Source organism: Caretta caretta, chromosome 1 (assembly GCF_965140235.1).
Source record: "Caretta caretta isolate rCarCar2 chromosome 1, rCarCar1.hap1, whole genome shotgun sequence".
Lineage (NCBI taxonomy): Eukaryota > Metazoa > Chordata > Testudines > Cheloniidae > Caretta > Caretta caretta.
In genome coordinates this window covers 251,602,618-251,623,805 of record NC_134206.1, presented here as the reverse complement: position 1 = coordinate 251,623,805, position 21,188 = coordinate 251,602,618, and the positions used below count along the sequence as shown (strand labels likewise).

General features: G+C 42.2%; 1 protein-coding gene across 5 annotated transcripts in view; it reads right to left on the bottom strand.

The window, feature by feature from the left end:
* The window catches only part of TBXAS1 (thromboxane A synthase 1), a 328,058-nt gene that overhangs the window by 231,886 nt on the left and 74,984 nt on the right, over positions 1–21,188 (bottom strand). For all 5 annotated transcript variants that reach the window (XM_048831177.2, XM_048831171.2, XM_048831163.2 and 2 more), the window contains one exon: positions 13,445–13,538. In XM_048831177.2, coding sequence (XP_048687134.1) covers positions 13,445–13,538 — 94 coding nt within the window. The remainder of the gene's footprint in view (positions 1–13,444; positions 13,539–21,188) is intronic.

The window sequence follows — 21,188 nt, the reverse complement described above, 5'->3', positions numbered from 1 at the left end:
ATGTTTTCACCTTTGGCTATTCCACAAATTGACTAAGAACCACCAGATACAGTGTGTAAGAAGCAGAGCTAGTCAAAAAATGGGAAAGATGATTTTAATGGCAAAAAAATCTAATTATTCCCATTTTGCAGGATTCAATCTAGAACAATTTTCTTTGTGTTTTGTGGATGTTTTTTTCAAAATTTCAAATGTTCACTTACCTCCCTTTTCTGTTTCTCTTCCCCACCCTCTTTTTGTCACTGAGTGCAACAGAACGAATAATGTCCAGTGGTGAGGAGGATTGTTAATTTTGTTTCCTTTCTCCTTTTTCCACTCTAACTTTTCAAAACTATTTCATCTTGGAAAGTTGCACAGTGACAAAGTTACAGTGTTTTGTTTTTTCTTTAGCAATCCTGTAACTTTTCCAAAGTTGAGGAAGTTTCAAAAAGTTGCTGAGTGGAAAAAGGAAAAATGGAATAAAACCAAAAGCAAAACGTGTGAGGGGAAAATCCCTAGATGATATTATTAATTCTATTGCCTTCGATGATGAAAAAAGAAAAGAAACAAATCAGAAGTTTAAAAAAAATTGTTTTCAGAAACCAAACCGAAATTAAAATTCCAGTTGCAATAACAAATTTTGTTTTGATTTTGTTTAGAAATTTTCCATTGAAAAATTGACAATTCCCAAAAAAATAATTGCTTTTGATTAAACCCTGGTTTTGGTTGAAAAATTTCAAATGAGCTCTATTAAAATGAGGTCTTCACCTACAAAAGCCCACCAGCACTTGGAATTGCAGTTTTTTGCCTGAGGATTTAAAGAAGTGTTTTTATTATTATTATTATTTTAATACAAGTCAGACAAGTCAGTCCTTCCTTATTCTTCTGTTTGTCTAGTTAAGTTTCACTCTTGCTACAAAAAGTATAAATAAAAATATTGGCCTCCCAGAATATGTATTTCCACCCACATCGGTGTGATGGCAGCTTTACTCCTATGCAATTTATGCAGCCACACAGGGCCCTACACCACGTCACATGCCCAGAATACTATCCTTAATACCTCCTCTGTTGTCCCATCTGACTCAGTGAGCCATGTCAAAGATTCATTTCCCCACCTGCATTACCCAGCTGCTCCCCTTGTGGAAAACTGCACTTTGTCTTCACTTCCTGACTCATACGGAGTGAGTCATGGAGGCCAAGCAGCCTCATAAACTCATGTTCCTATGGTGGCTAACAAGATCTGAGGTGTGTTACAGATGAGGGTGGAATGTCAAAGATATGAGGGTACATGGTTGGAGAGGGAGCTGTACAGAGCCCTCCACTTGTTATTTAGCATAAGGACCTGCAAAACCAGGACCAGCTAGCTGAGAGACTTCCAACCTATACATGGCTAAACTTTCCTGCTTCTCATTATCACTCACTCTCCAATCTTTCCAGGCCAAGCTGATGATTGTAGCCCAGCCTTTTATTTTAAGAAACGGCTCATGCTGTGAACATTTTTGATGGAGTTAGGGCTATGCAGCACTTCTAACAAAACCCTAATGAAAATAAATCGGTATGTATTTACCATATGCTGAAGAGCACATGGCTAATGCATTTAGACACTACTAATAAAAGAAAAGGAGTACTTGTGGCACCTTAGAGACTAACCAATTTATTTGAGCATAAGCTTCATCGGATCCGATGAAGTGAGCTATAACTCACGAAAGCTTATGCTCAAATAAATTGGTTAGTCTCTAAGGTGCCACAAGTACTCCTTTTCTTTTTGCGAATACAGACTAACACGGCTGCTACTCTAAAACTGCTAATAAAGTTAAGATTCAGCTAAATGTGCTGGCTCATGGAAAATGCCTGTTATCAGCAACCATTCTGGGTTGTCTAGAATACCAGCACTATAACTGATACCTGGCCATTATTATAAGTAGTTGTATTCATTTGGATGGGGAGTTCTTTGCATTCTAATAAAGGCGGGGAAACAGAGTCTGGACTCACTAAGTTCTAACTTTAAAGCGGGAGGGAATGAATGCAACTTCATTGATGTCAATGGAGATGCACCTATTTAATATAGCAGTGATTCTTTTATGTTCTGTATTAAGTTAAGAATCCAAGAGACTTTTCTTGGCCAATACACATTCTCCCCAGGCCAATAACTCACCAACATGACGACAGCATATATTTAACAGATTGCCATTATTCTATTCAGATTATTTCTCCCTTCTTAAGTGTCTGTGTACAAGGTGTTGGATTCAGAGCCATGGATTCTGAAGTCCTTTATTCATGACATTGTGTCATTCTTCAAATGAGACACACGGCGAAGGTGCTGACTCCTTACAGTCACCAGACAGAGGAGTTGTTAACCCTGGAGTTCAGGCTAAAGTGTAATTTGGGTGGTTACATTTTGCCTACCTACAGCCCCCTAAAATTACACTTGGATATACTTCACTTGCTGATTTAAACTGTTGTTTAGTGTTGCTGTAAATAACTGCTGCATTTCACCCCAAAGATAGTTGCATTTCAGTGGTACGTGAAGTAATTCCTGCGTACAGGATAGCCTTTGTGATTCTTGGGGATGAAAGAGGCTATGTAAATGTGAAGTATTCTTAGAAAAGTTATAACTAAGGCTACATTTATGTCATGGAGGTCTGTGACTTCCAGAGACCTCCCTGACATTCTCTGCTTCAGCCCCAGGGGCTGCAGGACTCTGGAGCTGACAGACCGTGGGGCCCTGGCAGGGTTCCAGTGACAGGTGACAAGGGGCCCCGTGCAAGGTTCCAGCAACAGGTGACAGACTCCTAAGGGGGCCCTCCTCAGGGTTCCAGCGATGGTCAACAGCCTCGCAGAAGGGGTGGGGGCGGACGCCTCAGGCGACCCGCTGTCGATGTCCCATTTTCTCTTCAGGAAATATGGTCACTCTGGAGCCCCCAGCCGCCGTAGGCGGAGGGTACCCCCCTGCAGCTTCCAGCTGCTGAGGGTAGAGAGAGAACCCCACAGCTCCCAGCCCCCATGATGAAACCATGGAGCCACAGCAGCAAAAGTCACAGACAGGTCATGGCTTCCGTGAATTTTTGTTTATTGCCCATGACCAGTCCATGACTTTTACTAAAAATAACCATGACAAAATCTTAGCCTTAGTTATAGCTCATGGCAACCTCCCATATATCACTGTCCCAGTAATGTATCTCAACCACAGTACCCATCAATACAGGGTAGATTAATCTCCACATCTATGAAATCTTTAGCCTCTTTGATGAAACTGCTAACAAGAGAGCCAGTTGTGATGGAAACTTTGTGTGATGCATACCTCTTTCCAATGGAAATTGGATGGAGATAATCATTTCACATAAGCCACCAAACAGCTGTTGAATAGCAATGTTTTTTGGCCACTTCTGATCTAGACTGGATTGGAACTGATAAAATATTGTTTATTGCTATTATTACTAATGTAATACTCTTCAATTGTATGTCATCTTTTATCAGAGGATAATTTGTTTTACAAACACAAGATGGGAGACCTGGGTTCTATTCCTGCTCTGCCATTGGCCTAATGGGTGAGCTTGATCAAGGCACCTCACCGAGCCTCAGTTTCTGCATCTGTAACATGGGGATAATGATACTGATCCCTCCTTAGAAAAGTGTTTTGAGTTCTACAAAGAGCTAGGTCATATTATTATTAGAGAATTCTCATCACGCTCCCCTAAGTAAGTATTAATATATTGTATCAGTTATACAGATGGGTAAACCAAGGCACAGAACAGGTAAACCCATGATTCTCAAAGACACCAAGGAGACTTGGATACCCAGTTCCCATTAGTTTTATTGGAAACTGAAAATCTCAGCATAGGTGACTTGCCCTAAGCCACACAGGGAGTTAATGGCAAAGCTGGGAGTACAGAGTGCTGGAAATGGCCCAACTTGATGATCACTTTAGATAAGCTATTACCAGCAGGAGAGTGGGGTGGGAGGAGGTATTGTTTCATGGTCTCTGTGTATATAATGTCTTCTGCAGTTTCCACAGTATGCATCCGATGAAGTGAGCTGTAGCTCACGAAATCTCATGCTCAAATAAATTGGTTAGTCTCTAAGGTGCCACAAGTACTCCTTTTCTTTTTGCGAATACAGACTAACAAGGCTGTTACTCTGAAAAGAGTCCCAATTCTCATTCACCAGTGCTACCACTTAACAAGCTTCTTCCTTCCATTGTAGAGGTGAAGTCCTTCACATCCTATTAGCAATCGCCTGAAGCACCACTCCCCACAACATTTAATAAGGTAAGCTTCTATAGTTACACAAAACCAGCTTGCCAATAAGAGCAGCTAAGGAAAGCATTACACAGCTCACCAGCAAAACTGTGACCACTTTTACATAGCTGTTCTCTGGCGCCAAAGGGAGTCCCCATCCAGTCGTTTTTGACCGGGGGTTATTTCTAGGCTGAAAAAACAAGTGTGTTTTTAGCTCAGGTTAGCTAACATGGGGTAAAATAGCAGGGAAGATAAGACAATTCGGCTTTGAAGTTGGGTTAGTAGCTCAAGTTAAAGCTTATAGGAGAGCCTGGAGTTGAATTTAAGCTGCTAACCTGAGTTAAAAGCCAAGTTTCCATGTATTCACTGCTATTTTAACCCAGAAGATATGGCAACTTGGCTTTTAACTCGGGTTAGCAGTTTGAATTCAACCCCAGGCTCTCCTGTAGACTTTAACTCGAGCTGCTAATGCAAATTCAAAGTGAGCTGTCTCACCTTCACTGATATTTTCATATGAATTAAGAAGAGTCCCCTTTTTGTTTTTGTTTTTTGCAGCATAAACATACACAGAGCATTTGATAGGGTGACAGAGGCTGGGCCAACTGTTAGCAAAATGGCAAACAATGGGGATTTTCTAAGATGCTGGAAGGGATGGCAGAGACGTCCTCCTCCTCCCCTAGAGAGGAAAACCTGTTATTTGGAGAAGCAAGAAAGCATGTAATAATAATACTGCCCAACCAGCTTCAAAACTTGAATCTCTAGCAGCTTCCATTCTCATGATATAGTCACATGTGAGCTGGTCCCATTTGCTTATTGCTTTGTATGTTTTATTTACAGTTTCTAGCTTCTTGCAAGACTGTTATTTTAAAAAGAGAGGGTTCTGGTTTTCATCCAGCAGGCCACCGAGCGCTGCTAACAGAAACGCAGGGCGCCTCAGCACTCAGCATTTCCATAGAAAGGCTTCCACAGAGTGCAGAGAAATATACGCATGCCTCAGCAGTATGAGCATGTCTCTGAACTGAGTACAAGTTAATAAGCTCAAAGGGGATAGATAGATGGAGCTAAGGCATTGGTGCTTAAAAGCAATCAAGTGAACCCAAATGATGTTCCTAGGGTGATCACCCATCCTGAATGGGGCGGGACAGTCCCAAAATGCAGAAGTCAAGTCCCAGTCCTGGGCTGAACGACTCCAGGACAGCATTGGTCCCAATTCCCTGCGGCACTGCTCTGCGCCTGTCTAAGGCTCAAGGGCAGCGCCAGCCTCTTCCTGGTGTGTGTGTGTGTGGGGCGGGGGGAGCTGAAGTGGGCCTGAGGCCCCCCTTGCCATGAGGCCCCGCCCTCTTCTCCTCCCCAAGGTCCTGCCCCATGGCCAGGCCAGAAGCTGGAGCCGGGCAGTAGTAAGGGAGCCCAGGCCACTGTGGAGAGCCCCAGACCCTCCACCTGCCCGGGCGACATGCCCCAGAGGGCGGGGACCAATGTTCCCTCTAATTTTTCCCACCCATGTGTGGAATGAATTTTGTTATGTGCACCAATATGGAGGTGATGTGTGGTGGGGGTGGAGCTGAGGGGTTTGTCGTGTGGGAGGGGGCTCAGGGCTGGGGCAGAGAGTAGGGGTGTGAGGGCTCCGACTAGGGGTGTGGGCTCTGGGGTGTGGCCAAGGATGAGGGGCTCAGGGCTGGGGCAGAAGGTTGGGGTGGGGGGTGAGAGCTTCGGCTGTGGGTGCAGGCTTGGGGGTGGAGCCAGGGATGAGGGGTTTGGGGTGCAGTCTGCCCCTGGGCTATGGCATGGAGAGAGGACTCCCCCCAGCTCTCTCTCCCCGCAGCAGCACCTGGGCGGGAGAGGGGAGGGAGAGGTGCCTCTCCCTGTTGCACCAGCTCCGGGGCTGGGGCCGCGGGATAGGCGCCTCTCCCCCGGCCGCAAGAGGTCCAGGGCTGGGTTGGGGCCGGGGAGGGGCGCCGCAGCCACAGCAGGTCCGGGCCAGGGCTGGATTGGTGTCAGGAGAGGGACGCCCCAGCTGCGGCAGGTCCGGGGCTGAGTTGGGGCCGGGGAAGGGGCGCCCCTTCCCCGGCTGTGGCAGGTGCCAGCCAGGTTTCATGACCACCTGCGCGGCGCTTAATAGGCTGCTGCGCACCCGCGCAGCTTACAGGGAACTTCGGTGGGGACATGGGCCAGGGGCTGCTCTCGATCATCCTGGCCCCCCCACCCAGGGCAGGTGGAGGGTCTGGGGTTCCCCAAGCAACTTGGTGGCTCTTACCACGGCCCAGCTCTTGGCTTCCGGCCTAGCCGGGGGGTGGGGCCTTGGGAGAGGAAGAGGAGGAGCAGCAGGAGTGGGGCCATGGAGGGGGCGAGGCTCCTGCACGTGTCTCACTTTTGCCTTTTGAAAAGGTGGTCACACTAGATGTGCCCTGTGGCTATATTTATGGTCTCTGCTTACTCTTGTTGCCAGTTAGGGACAGTATCTTACTTGAGTGTGTTAAAGAGCTGCATTTAATAGAAAGTGCGAAGAGGGACGCACATGAGGCCTAGTTAGTGACAAAGAAATACTTCCAAAGGTGCCCATGAAACATCACCTCTCGCTGACAGCTGTTGAATGCCTTTATGATTAATATTGGAGACACTGTTTTCTTCCTGGCCCAGCAGCTTTCATAGGGTGACCAGATGAAATGGACAAAATATCGGGAGACATGGGGGAAGCAAAAAAAAAAAAGCAGTGTTGCCGAAGCAAGGGAAAAAAAAAAAAAGCTGCCGGAACAGCCAAAGCCGCAATATCGGGACAAATGGCATCCCGACCGTGCATCGGTCAGGATGCGGGACAAAGAACTAAAAATCGGGACGTCTGCTCACCCTAAGCTTTCAGCTCACTTCCCTCAGATTTCTTCACCTTATTGGATTGTGAGTAACAAAATACTATGCTCAGCATCTTTACTTGGGCCTCATTGATGCTCTCGCAATTCTATCACCAACTCCTAAAATCAGGGGACTCTCAAGGTTTTGTGCTACAAGAAAAAGAATAAAACCACTCCAAATTCTGGGCCTAAAATCATCAACAAGTTCCCTTCAAGTTTTCCACATGTATTCTTCAAAAAGGAGCATCTCTAAATACAATGGAGCAGGCCCCAAAGATTTCCCTTTTTATATACATTCTCTTGTCATTGATGTACACACACTCATACTAAAGTGTTCTCATGTATGAGAAAGGTATATCAAAGTATATGTGAGTGTGAGAATTTGATGATGGCTAGCCTGAGAACAATAAAGTCCTCTATCTACACAAAAATATTTTATTTTTATTTCATTTCTCTGCAACCTATCCTGAGCATGAAGCACCTCCCAAAACTTAATACTCATAATTCAAAAATCTAACATTCAATACAATTTCTTGATTCATCAATATATCACATGCAGCAGCAATGCAAACTTTCCCACAATGCCCCATCAACATGCTTCAATCCCAACCTGAATAGGCCACCTCTAGGATTTAGAGGGTGGTTCAGTCTCCACTGCCAACCAGGGTACCACTTTGTGCCAGCTGTGGGGGCATTTCTTTTTATTTAGGTCATGTGTGTATCTATCCAGTAGGAACTAGACTGAGACCACCAAACTCATTTCACTTAGGCCACCAAGCAAGCTGTGGTAACAACTTTCATTACCAGCTGGATCTGGATTTAAACCAGACCACAATCTAGAGTTGAAAAGCAGTATATTACCAAACCTGTGAGATAACTTTTTAAAGTAACCAGAGATGGATGTTACGTTGCATTTCACACCTTTCTGCACTGTATTAAGTCAAAAATAAAGAAACTTAACAAAACCTTGAATTCTTTCTGATGTACAAGGGCATTTGCTAATTCCCTTTCCTTTAAATGGAAATTTACTAATACCATACTGATTCTTAGAAAGTCAAAGCCAGACTAACATCACTGAGAATTGTGAAATAACCTATTTTTATAAAGTCTACTATCTCAAATAGATCTATCTTACTAAGACTGCTGAAACATATAGGTTGCACAAAGGGTTATCAACATACTAGCCATTCTTCCCTTGGAGACCAGAGTTCAAATTGATATTTAAAGTCACATGTGAAAATTAGGTGGGTCTAAACCTAAACCATTTGTGCGCAGTACAACATTAATACACATTTGAGCACAATTCTGTTCAAGTGAAGCCCAGAACTGTAATAGCAGTTCAACAGATCAGCACTGGAGCACTGCGTAAGGAAGACACACAGAGCTCCTTCTTGGCTCTTACATTCCTATTAACCTATATTTGTATTAGAACTTACAGCCCCTTAGTTTCAGGAGTGCTAGGGTTGTATAAAAACAGATTTAAAAATTAAATCTATTAGACCATGTGCAGAACCAAATTGACTGGGTCCTGTACAAGGGAGGCAGTATCAAGTGCAAATCAAAATAAAGGAGATTGACGTAGCTAAGGAGAGAGAATGCATACACAGATATATGCACATCCATACCACGAATCAAAGCCCAGCACAATACAGCACTCTGTGCAGTGGGTAGAGTTGTATCTGTAATGCATGCATGTGTTTCATTCAGTAGAAATATATAAACAGGCCTCTAATGTGAGAAGAATTTTCCCAATGCATTAGAGATGATTAAAACCACCCAGTACATTTTTACAGGATACAGTGTCAGCCCGCAATACATGTCCAAGACCAAATGGGAAAGATAATGAGATATCTGTTCATTATGCCAAGGCCCTGTTTTCCAGTTCCCACTTAAATATCAATCAACTGGCAAACAAACACTCCCCATTCCATTCCTCTCTTCTTGTTTATCTCTACCAAACAACACAAAACCATATGCAAGCTTTTACTGTCAGTGCAAGCTATATTACTCCTGCAATTAACACAGGCCAATAGATTAGTTGTGAGCTCCCACTTTTTTCCCTCCCATTCTCCTCACCATTTGTCTCTCTAAAACCTTGCTTTGGTTTACGTGCTTTGTCATTAAATTCCTGAACAGTCAATGCTGCAGCTTCTATATCCAAACACTGATGTGCTGCTTTCTAGTTCAAAAATTAGACAGGAATTAATTTCATTATGGCAAGGGCCCTGCATTTTGTTTGACTTGCATATCAAAGGATGCTTTTGGCAGATAAGTAGTGGGAAAGAATCACATTTGATCTCTTGTTTCTCCCCACACCCTTCACTCCATTAAACTGCTCAGCCCAGCCCAATCCAACACTGAAGGAGACAAAGCATCCATACAGTGCCCATTTTCCATTCAGCAGAAGAGGGCTGCTCAGGGGAAGCCTAGGAACGACAAGTAGCCCAATCAGGAATAAACAGAGCAAACAAAGAGCATCTTGTCCATGCCAAGAGAGGGGCTAAAAGAGCGATGTCGTTCATTAAAATGCAAGGCAGGGAGGCAGCACACAACCAGTCACAAGCATGATTGAAGCTTTGAATGAATAATGGGAGAAACTAAAATATAAACATGCCAATATACGGACCCAAAGCAGCTCACCCAACAGTCTAGAAGGTGCAACTGGTTATAAAAGTCCCTCCCACCAAAAAACCCCAAGACCATGACATTTTTCAGCTCAGCAAAGATCAACAGCAAGTTGAATAGTACATAGTGCCCACAGGTAAAGTACCCGATCACTCGAACCATTAAAATATCAAGATAATGACATTTTAAAACAGCAGAACTGATAACTGCTTTCTTAGGAAAGGTCGAGGTACAGGGGGAGGGGATACAACACTGTAAGAGCAACAGGTCAAGTGTTCTCTCTGGTTCTTGGGGGAAGGGCCGTGTTATATATGTTAGGTTTTGAACGCATTTGTCACATAATAAAACCATTAGCTTGTGAATTAAGAGGTGATTTTTGTTCAGTTTTTAAGTAGTCTGGGCTCTAATGCCCTGTTTTGTTTGCGTGCTCTGTGTACGCTTTGTGTATCCGGTTATGCTTCCAAGAGGGGAGGAAACCCCATTGGTTTTCCCACAGATTTGTAAGAAAAATGCAAGATTGTTGCAGGGAGGATGAGAAACACTCAAGTGTTCCTGGTGAAATTGCATTTCTGTCTGCTGCAAATCTCCTGCTCAATTACTGGGAAAATTAAACACAATGTTTTTACAGCATAATCACTTTTACTCCTGCAGCAGATGTTACCCACTGCAAATGGTTCTAATGTAATCGAAGTATTTTTAATCTAATATCTTGGACTCTGAGGTAATTTCCCAGCTGCAGGACTGCAAAAATTCCATATCTTCTTTTCTTTAGCCGATTAACTTGGGTATGTTTTAATTTCAGGGTGTGATTGTCGCTCTCTCCTATTCTTAAAAGAGAAGTGGGACCTTACGAGTAATGGAACAACTTGCTGCTTACCTTTTTATTCATTTTCCTGCACCTCCCCACAAATTTCTCCCCCCACCATCCACCCTTGCCACTCACCATCTTCCAGCTCTCAAACGACACTTCATAGCAGTGACCCTCATTCCAGCCAACAGCCAGAGATTTCACAAACACTACATTTACTTTTTCAAACTAAACAATACTTACTCTTCAATAAAGCGTTTTTGTTTAAACAGAAGAGATATAGAAAAACATGTTTGAGTTTTGTAACAGAAATTTGATTTGTAGGTTTACAATAAAAAAGAAGCACTCTGGGCAAAATCCTACTCACATTAGTAATATTTCCCCCTCATTTCAAGGCAATCTGAGAAAGGGAGATAGGGCCTGATACTCCTCTCACTTATATGATGAAATAAAACTGGCATTAACCCCATTAACTTTACTAGAGCTACACCTGATGATTCACATGATTTATGTGAGAAAAGAATCAGGCCCATAGATTTTATTCAGCTATATAAGTAAGCATAAGTGTTATCAATTCTTACAATTTTATTGTGAGTCTTGTGGTATTTGGTGTTTTTCTTAAAACTCCAGTTCCTGGATTTATGAGATTATGTGAGAATTTCAGTGTTCATTTTTAAAAGTTTCTAGCCTTCATGGCTGCAGAGAAAAGCTTGAAAATGTGACCTGAGTACAGTCAAAACCCAGAAAGCAAACAGGAAAACCTTAAATATATATATTTTTAAAATCTAATGATTTTTAAACCATTTATGATTTTGGGAGGCCTGCCATGATTTTTGAATGCTGGGGGTTGGCAATGCTGAGTACAGGAGAAGGATTCGGCCTTTCGAAGAGGCTTGGAAGAAAGGCTGTTTACAAGATCGCTTATATACAATCACATTATTGCATCTGATCTGTAAGTGCAAAGAGTTCTTACTGTTCTATACATGATGACGGGATGTACAAGCATTTTACTTCTTGCATCTGAGCTGTCCTTAAAAACTAACCCAGCCACCAAACTGCTGCTGTGCCCTCACAACTAGGTCCATAAAATCCAGCCTAGTTCCCAGTAAGATGACATATTGCTTCTGTTTATCTCTTACTGGGAGAGGAGATGTCCTTTTTTGAGTTCAGTACAGTACATGTGTATGTGAAAATGTTACCATTAGAAAACAGCCTGCAGCACAAACATGGTCTTCCTGTTACCAGTGTGTTGCTATGGGCACTATTTCTGAGAAAACAATCAAAGAAACAGAACAGGAAAATACAGAAGAACCTATCAGGGGAGAAAAACAAATTACAAAGAGCCTGGACTAAATACAGCATGTGCCTAGCTCCTACTGACAGCGATAGAACTAATCATGCCCACCCACAATAGAACAGAGGCATTTTCAAAAGAACCTAAATGATTTAGGACTGCAAATCCATGGGACTTGTGCTGTTAAGAACTTAAGCACTGTTTAAATCCCATCCAGAATTCTTATTTCTAAGTACTCATGCATGAATATAAAGCTGTAATTGCACATCAGTTTTACATTGTTTTATTTTTAAAAAACCCTGTAAAATAGCATGTGTTTTCTCTTCATTATATTGTTTATGTTAATTTAGTGCATATAAAAGAAACCAGTTTCACTAAAGTTGTCTAAGTACAAGCACAGGTAACAGCAGCGAAAACTTCCCCACATTACTCTCACCAGTGCCTCAACCCTGTTCAAGAGCAACTCCCTCTAGGGGTAAGAGGGTGACTCAGTTCTCTGTCAGCCGGTTGCTGAAAAAGTGCCAGGACAGGGATCAATTGTGCTTTGTCATCAAAGAGACACAAGATTAGTTACTTTCAGTCTCCAGGCTGGTTTCAAGTCGCAGTGCTAAAGCTGACCAGCTCCGTGTCTCATTACTGCCTTCCAGTCCTTGTTAAGGTGATTCAGCCTTTTAAATTATCTCCTGGTTGAAACTGGGTGCACATGTGAAAACGACTATTTAAATTAGTTTCACCATAGAATTGAATCTGGATTTACATTAATACTCCAGGTACCTCAAAATGCCTTACCAAACAATGAATCAGATACTGGGAGCGTAACCACTTTGACAGCAAAAAGAACTATACTCATTAACATTTCTCAGACAATCTTGGACATTACGCCTTTTGGGGGGGAATATGGCCTGAACACTGGAGTTATTCCAGATTCCTTTCACAAAGTGCTTTGGAATCTTGAAAACCAACACGGAAAGCCACCAATGTGAATGGGAGAGACTAATGCTCCATACCTGAAAAATGACGGTGCTCCACTGTAAACTCAGATTGAGAGACTGGGTCCTTGGCCTTTATTGAAATCAGACCATAAAACAAAAGTTTCTCTCCATGAAACAGTTCTGTTGTTGTACATGAGCAAAAAAACCCAAAACTAAACAAAACTCCCCTCCCTCAAAAAAGACCTTAAAACTGGGGGCAGGGAGCAGTATTAGTTAATGATATCTAACTTCATTTACTTGATTGGGAGTAGACAAAGTTACATGCTTTGAAATAAACATGTACAATCAGCAACAGAGGGCTGTATAAACTGAAGCAGCTCAGAACAAACCAGTCAGAGCTAGTTAATATAATCTGTTCTATTCACATAGCCAAGCTTACTCCACCAAGGTCATGAACTTTCCTGGAAAAGCTCAAGTAATTAGCTTCAGAAACACCCTTTCTTTCCGTCTGGTTCATTTTGTCCTTAAATCAGTGCCTCTTATAGGTAGCTGCTTGCTATGTTTCTTCTGGTCACAAAGGTGAGTTGTGCTTGTTATTTCCACAGGAAGATCCTCAAAGAGCTGTGATCAGTAGCTACAAGATCACTCTCTCCCGTCCCCTCCTCCCCATCTCCCCTGCTCTTTTAAAACATTTTTGGATAGATACCAACTCAAAGCCTTCTTACCTGGCGAAAGAACAGCAGGTTTCCGATGAAAGGCAAAGGTGCAGGATGCCTGATACCCACCTTCTCCAGCCTGGAAAACGAAGAGGTGGAGTACCTAGGAAAGGGGTTAAATAGACAAGAAGTTAATTTTGGATGTAGTCACGATGTGGCTTTCCAGAGGAATTAGATCAAGTAGAATTCCTGGAGTAAGAGTGGGAGGAGATGCTTTCTGCAATCAGTCAAATGGCACAATCAACACAGAGGCATTGCTCTGTAGCTCCATTTATTAGGCACACTTGCAAAAGCTAGTGGATGATTCTCCAGGAGCAAGTGGTAGAGAAAAGAGATACCTCAACACAGCATATCTAGGCCTGGAAACTTTTGGGGCACCTGATTCTGCTCTCAGATACACCAGGGTAAATCAGAAGAAACCCCTGAAGTCAATGAAGGTACACTGCCATAACATAAGTGAGATTAGAACACACATTTCATTTCTGACTGGTGGCACAGGGGAAGGGAGCAAAAGGGAGTGGTCAATTCCCTTCCCCACTACCCATTTAGACCATTGGTGCAAGAACTCAAGCTGGAATTAGCAGTACCAGAGACAAGATACTGTCAGTATCTCAGGGAGACGTAGCTACTGTGCCAGATGTACTGATTAACTGATTTGCCAGCTACTAGTCAGCAACTTAAAACATGATAAAATAGGAAGAACCAAAAACCAACGGAAAAACTCCCAGGTACACCTACAGTCAAATGCTGTGGCTGCACATCATCAGACACAACAATTGAAACCTTTATGCCAAAATCAATTTTAAATAGGAGTGGTGTTTTTAGGTACTGAAGTCTGCCAGGGACAAGCATGAACAACAACTGTAGTTAGCCAGATACCCAATAAAGTTTTAACTGAATAGTAACACTACAGGGACAAAGCACACTGAAATCAATAGAACAACTCCCACTAATTCCAATGAGTTCTGACCCCCTGGACCCCAGCTCTCAGTTTAAGGAACCTCTGTGGAAGAGTCTGATAGTCACACAACCTTCACACATTCCACTTGAAAAGCCCTAGGTGATATATAGATGCTTTGCTCTGCTCCTAAAGGACAGAAGGTGCGTGCTTCCCCTTCACAAAAAAAAAAAGATAAAAGGGAGAATAGTTGGACTCTGAAATGACTTGTCAAAGGAAACCATCTTTTGTGTCACATCTGGATTTTTTTTCTCCCAGTCTCAAAGAATTCTGGGTGCTGAAATATTCCATAACTAGAAATGTGAATAGAGAGTTGGATCTCCTGTGACCAGCAAAACAAAGTGAGACTAAAGTATCTAGTTAGTGGTATTTTGTACTTTTTTTATCCCCAAATGATGTCTTATAATAGATCAACTTCTGCTGATTTTCCTCTGTGACGATATTTAAAAAGGAATTATTATAACAGAGTACATGTCTGATCATTTTTAGATAGCAAAATTTTTTAGATGACAAGACAAACCTGTGGGAGCACAAATTCTGAATAGAAACAAACTATCTTTGGTTCATGCAAGCGCACAATTTCAATGTGACAGGGAATTGTGGAGAAAGAAAAGGGGGGAAGGCATAAAAGTCCACATTTACTATATGTTTTATGTATGGGGGGGCTAATGTATTTATTAAGTATTTATTATTTATTTATTCACTGATTAGTTATTATTAAATGATTATTTATGTTCTATTTATTTACGGATTATTTTTATTTTATTTTTAGATTTGCCTAAACTGTGGTTTTCATTTTGGGGACTTTGATATCCTCAGTGTATAAAGTAAGGGGCAAAAACATTTTTTATAGACTAGTGTACTTACTTGTATTTTATTGTTGATGTTTTAATTTGAAAATATAAATAGAATGATCATTAAAACACATTATATGTCACAATGCATCAGATTTTGGTACTCATAGCTATCCAATCGACAATACAATGCATTTTCTCTCAATGGTACCAAAACCACAGATCTTCATGTATTGCAAAATGAAATAAAACTGAGTACACTGCATGAAGGAGATGATGTGATCAACTAATACTTAATTTAAAAAAAGAGCTAAATAGCACAAACGGTGTTCAAAGTTTAGCACTGATTCTCATGAGAGCACAGGAAAGAAAATATACTGCAAGTGTGGAGACCATTCACCCCTTCATTAGCATCTCATCATTGTCAGCCTCAGAATGTTCTGGCAGCTCCACATAATGGCCTTTTTTTCAGGGATGCAGCCGTCTTCTGATGCTCTTTGTTCCAGTTACATTTGAAGTAGATTTTCAAAAGGCATAAAAACATGATTTACAACGAGATGGTAAGCAGAGCACTAACATAGCCATGCTGAGCGCTGGCACACAATGACTCAGAAGGCAGGGAAAAAAAATAGTGCCATGTTTGAGCACACATTCCGACACCCTACAATTGTGGGGTATTTCTGCTATTTTAGTTGCTTTTCCTCAGTTTTGTGGGGAAAAAACCCACTGTATGTGATTGTTGTTTTCAAACAACCTGGGAAATTACATGGCAAAAAAAAGCTGTATTAAAATAGCATTAAGGTTGCAAAGCCAAGCACTGGAAAGCTAGGAAATCCCGGCATTAAGATGGCCAGGGTCCCCAAGCAGGGTCAGTGTTAGATTCTCTGGCGCCCAGGGCAGAAAGCCAAAGCCACGTCTTGCGGGGCTGAAACCCAGGGCCCTGAACCCCGCTACCCAGGGCTCAAGCGAAGCCTGAGCAATTTAACTTTGTGGGGCCCTAGGTAGTTGCCCTGCTTTCTACCCCCTAATGCCGGCCCTCGTTTTTATATGCAGAAAAACAGTTGTTGTGGCACTGGTGGGCCATGGAATTTTTACAGCATGTTGCGGGGGGGAGGGAGAGGGCCTCAGAAAGAAAAAGGTTGAGAACCCCTGAGCTACTGGATGGGAATGTGATACATTTTGCCAGTGATTTACACAGCTCTTTGAGTGACATATTGGAAATCAGGATCCCTGGGTTCTGTTGCTGGCTCTGGGAGGGAAGAGTGGGTTAGTGGTTAGAGCAGTGGTCACAGACAGGATAGCCCAAGCACATAGAATCATCATAGAATAATCGAATCTCAGGGTTGGAAGGGACCTCAGGAGGTCATCTAGTCCAACCGCCTGCTCAAAGCAGGACCAATCCCCAACTAAATCATGCCAGCCAGGGCTTTGTCAAGTTTCCCTCCACAGATCAGAGTGCAAAAGAACAATAGGGAGAACAAAAGATGCATACACAGCAAAGACAAAGAGGAAAATAAATAATAATGATTAATAATAAGTATGATAATTCTTCTGGCCTTTAAGAGATAATAAATTAATAAACAACAGAGGTGGCAATGCCCCATCAACCCCCCACTAAGTGAGTAGAAACAATACATCTTCTATCATTTAGTGTAAACAGTTTACATCAGAAGATACCATTCAAGAGTCAATATGAAATCATCACGGACTCATGTACCATTGAAATTACCCCACATTTCTCTCTCATTCTTTCTGTGTCTGATCTCCTTCAAAGATGCAATGCATACTTGACAACATCTGAGAGCTATAAATAGAGATGTTTAGAGAGAAAAATTGTGGTACACTTTTTAACTTCACTGAAACTTGGAACTAGAAAAGACTTTTTTGGAAGGCTGGGTGGGAAAACAGAAAATACTTTGCTGAAATAGGACTTATCCCTGGTAAACAGGTAAGTGTTATGATATGTCCCCCAGTTTATTTTACACACACAAACAGAGATATCAATACACACACACATACACCCCAACAAAGGTATCAGTAGCAATTCCATAGTTAGGGTTTTTGCACATAAAACAGGGATTCAAACTCTTTGTTATATATGAAAAACAAATTGTGTGCTCCCCAAAATGACAGCACTTACTCTTGAGTACAGAATGAACTGTCTGAGTATTTACATGTAAATCTCTTAATATGTTTAGGAATTAAAATGAATTAAAATGGGTCATTTATGAAATTTAGCACCTCGTGTCAGACTTTTTTTTTCTTTGGCATGTAATAACTTCAGTAGAAGAGCAAGAGACTCCTCAGACTTCCCATATAGTTGAATCTCACTAAAATCTTATTTATAGGCTACATTTGAATAAGTTTTTAGAATTAATGGTTATTTTACATACATAGTTATTTTTCATAACTGAAGATATCTACTACAGCAAAGACTGAAGGATACAATGTTCTTCTGAAACAAAGAATTTAGGGTGACCAGATAGCAAGTATGAAAAATCAGGACGGGGGTAGGGGGTAATAGACCTCTATATGAGAAAAAGCCCCAAATATCGGGACATCTGGTCACCCTAAGAGAATTCCACAAAGAACTATCTTCCAAAATGGTTGCCCTCTCCCATTATTTAAAGGGACGGAAGCACACTTGCCCTCTGTTGGTGGCCATTTGAGAACGGGTCTCTCATTTTTCCCAGTTAGATTGCGATTCTGCCTCCTCACAGCACAGAGGGCCTTGTGGTTTTAGACTCATTGAGAACAGTTCCATTTTAAAAGAGGGCAGATCTTCATGACAAATAAACTTTAATAAAAAATGGCAAAAAGTGACCTTTAATCCTAAATTTATTTTCAAAAAACTACCAGATCTAGTCAAGGGTTAAGCCAGGAGCAAGAGGAAACTAGGGTGTATGCGTGTGTGTGCACAAGGGAATGTAGAGGGTGAAGGAGGGAGAAGTAGGGGTGTGTGCATGCAGGGTAATGTAGAGAGGTGCAAGAAGCTAGGGAATTTGGAGGACAGGAAGGGGGTGGAAACTGTGATATACACTGACTGTTCTGCTTTGCACTGACAAACCACAGCAGCTGTAAACTCAGTTTAACTGGCTTGTATGCTCTGGCCACTTTGAATTGTTCCAGAAATGGATAAAGCAGCCAAAGTGTACCAGCGAATCTGGCCATAAAACTCTGCCATATAGTGTGACAAAGTGAGGGGTGGAAAAGATTTTTTAAAATGTATTGTGTCTTTAAGAATCAGTCAAATCTCATCTGGGTCCACAAACACTAAAATAACCATACGGGTTAGATAAAGGTATCACATCATGCCCCTGCATGACAGAATTAATGTTTCTGATAAAGGAGGTACTTTCAATTATAAAGCACAGTAAGGAAAAATAATCAGTAATCCCTCCAAATATGTATTTGAATATACCTTTTGCACAAGATTTCAGTGAGTTTTTTATTATACAGGAAATTTTTTAAGAGTCAGTGAAAGGGCAGACTCAGAAGGCTGTTTGGGTGCCCTAACTCTATATTTCCATATCTGAATAAGCATGGATTTCTTTCAAATGGTTTTTATCTATGAACATATGGGGTTATAAACACTTGATTTGGGGATAATTACAGCATCCCTTTAATGTATCTAAATTCTAAATTAGGATATGTACTCTTAACCTTAACTCCATTTTAACATAGTTTCATGTCAGAATAGGATAGACAGTCAGACAGACATACACACACACAGACACAATCTACCAGTTTTAGGGACAAAAGTATTTTCCAGCTACAAAGTTTACGTGACCATAGTGTTCCTATTCCAGATGAAATACCTAGTGTTTTAATGATATACAAGGAAGGCAAGGGCAAATTTATATACATTTATACCTCCAATATCTGGCAGCAATCATCTTTTAATCCACACTGTTCTGGTCCACTGAACAATTCTTTTAACGCATGTTGTCATGAGGGAGCTGGTGGCTCAAGAGATAGGTAATAATAAAACCGCAGGTTTGTTATAGTAATTTTTTTAATATCACTGATGAGTCGCATCCAATTAAAAAAAGAAAGCCAATAACACTTGCACAGACAATCAACAGGCATTATGCTCCAGAGAGAAGCCCCATGGGAGACTGCAGGCCTGTATGGCAGACCCATACAATATTTCATCACTACTCTCGGAGGCCGGGTACTCAGAGTGCAGCCTCTTCCAACAGGGCTATGACTTTTTCAAAACAAATGCTAAAATTCATGTCTGTGATCATTCTACAGTTTTAATAATGGGCTTTCGAGCCTTTCACCAGCGTCATCTCAATGGGCAAATGTGATCCAGTTCTGAAGCAACCAAAAGCCATTGCCGTCTTGTGGCTGTTTGGTATCTTTGCAAAATGCGTTGGTGGCCTCAGTCCAGTTCCTAGGAGACAGGTGCCCTTAGAACCCCTGATAGCCATCTCAGCAGATGAGGCAATGGAAACAAGGCACAAAGAGTTCAAGTGACTTGCTCAGGGCCATACAGCAAGTCTGTGTCAGAGCTATGAACTGCACCAGGCTCTCTGGAGGCTCAGTGTAGCAACTTAACCACAAGACCACCCTACCTCTCACTCTCTAGGACGGTTAACATGGCACCTTTCACATGCACTAATCTCCTTTTCTTTCTTTCTTTTTTGTATACTCATTTGTGCCCGCCTATTGCAGGGCTTACGGCAGAGCACATTACCGTTGGGGCTCGAACACCCCAGCTTTAGTCAGGAAAGTTGATATTTGTATAAACTGAGGCTTCTTTTAAAAAATATGATTTCCAGTGAGCAGGATAACATTTCATAAAGTTTTGTCGCCCCATAATTACATGTCTTCATTTTGTAATTAGACATCTTAATGGCATAATTAAAAGGACATGAAGTTTCAGCTTAATTAGACATTCTAATTGTTATGCAAATTCATATCCTAGTGATGCAACTCCATTTGCAAATGCACGACATGTGTTTCCACGTACATCTCAACCCTTTCTAAATACCAATAAGAATAAACCTAGATTGGACTGGCTGCAGGTGCAACGAGTTTAAATGGAGAAGTGGGCCCTGCCCAGGGGCCTAGTGATTGTATCTACGCATGGCCATGAAGCAAGTGAGTTTGATTCCCAGGCCTGTGGTCTATTATTCCTTGGGGACAGCAAGGATTTCCAACGCTGCAGAGGAACAGGGTTAAAGTTCTTGTACTAAATTCCTCAACAACCCCGACCATGCATACAGCCACTTAAGGACAGATGATGCCAGTAAGGCCATGGTCTAATGCTGGGAGGCAGGGTGGTCTCATATCACATCAGTGGGAGCTCCAGGAGGAGCAAAATTGCCTCAAGTGCCTCACATACCTTCAAAGTACAGCAAGGGTTCCCTCTCTGCGGTCTGCTAGTTTTGGTGGCTGGAGCACAGGCAGGGAATGGAGCCACTGGCCCCAGCTCCCCCCTCCCAAATTTTTGGGAGCATGGGCAAGGAGCGGTCTCTGTACATAGGAGAGCACAGGAACTGCACTTGTGGCTGGCCCCTGCATAGGCGCCATAAGGGGTAGTGCAGCGAGCCTCCTTGCATCACCCTTGGTTGTACACTTAGCACCAGGGCCAGTACTGACAGATTTGGGCAAGAGCCCAGTTATCATTGGACAGACAAAAATGACGCATGTAGGAAGGATGGTCTCAGAGTTTTACACGGCTCCAAACTGCCTCCCCTTCTGATCCTCCTGCCACAGGTACAGGTGCAGAAGGGAGGTTGTTTCCTCCTTTCATCCCACCGCCAGCAGGAGACCCAGGGCTGACCCATGAGTTGCGGATCTCGCACAGGGCATGGGGCTCCAAGTAACTACTTGTTTAGCTTTTGGTGCTCATTGCTATAGTATCTGAGTGCTTCACAAACACTCATTAATATATTTTGACAAAATGTCTGTGAGGTGAGGGGATGGTGTTTTTGTTTTTTTTACATACAGATGGAGAACTGAGGTATTATCCCTTCTTTACAGATTAAGA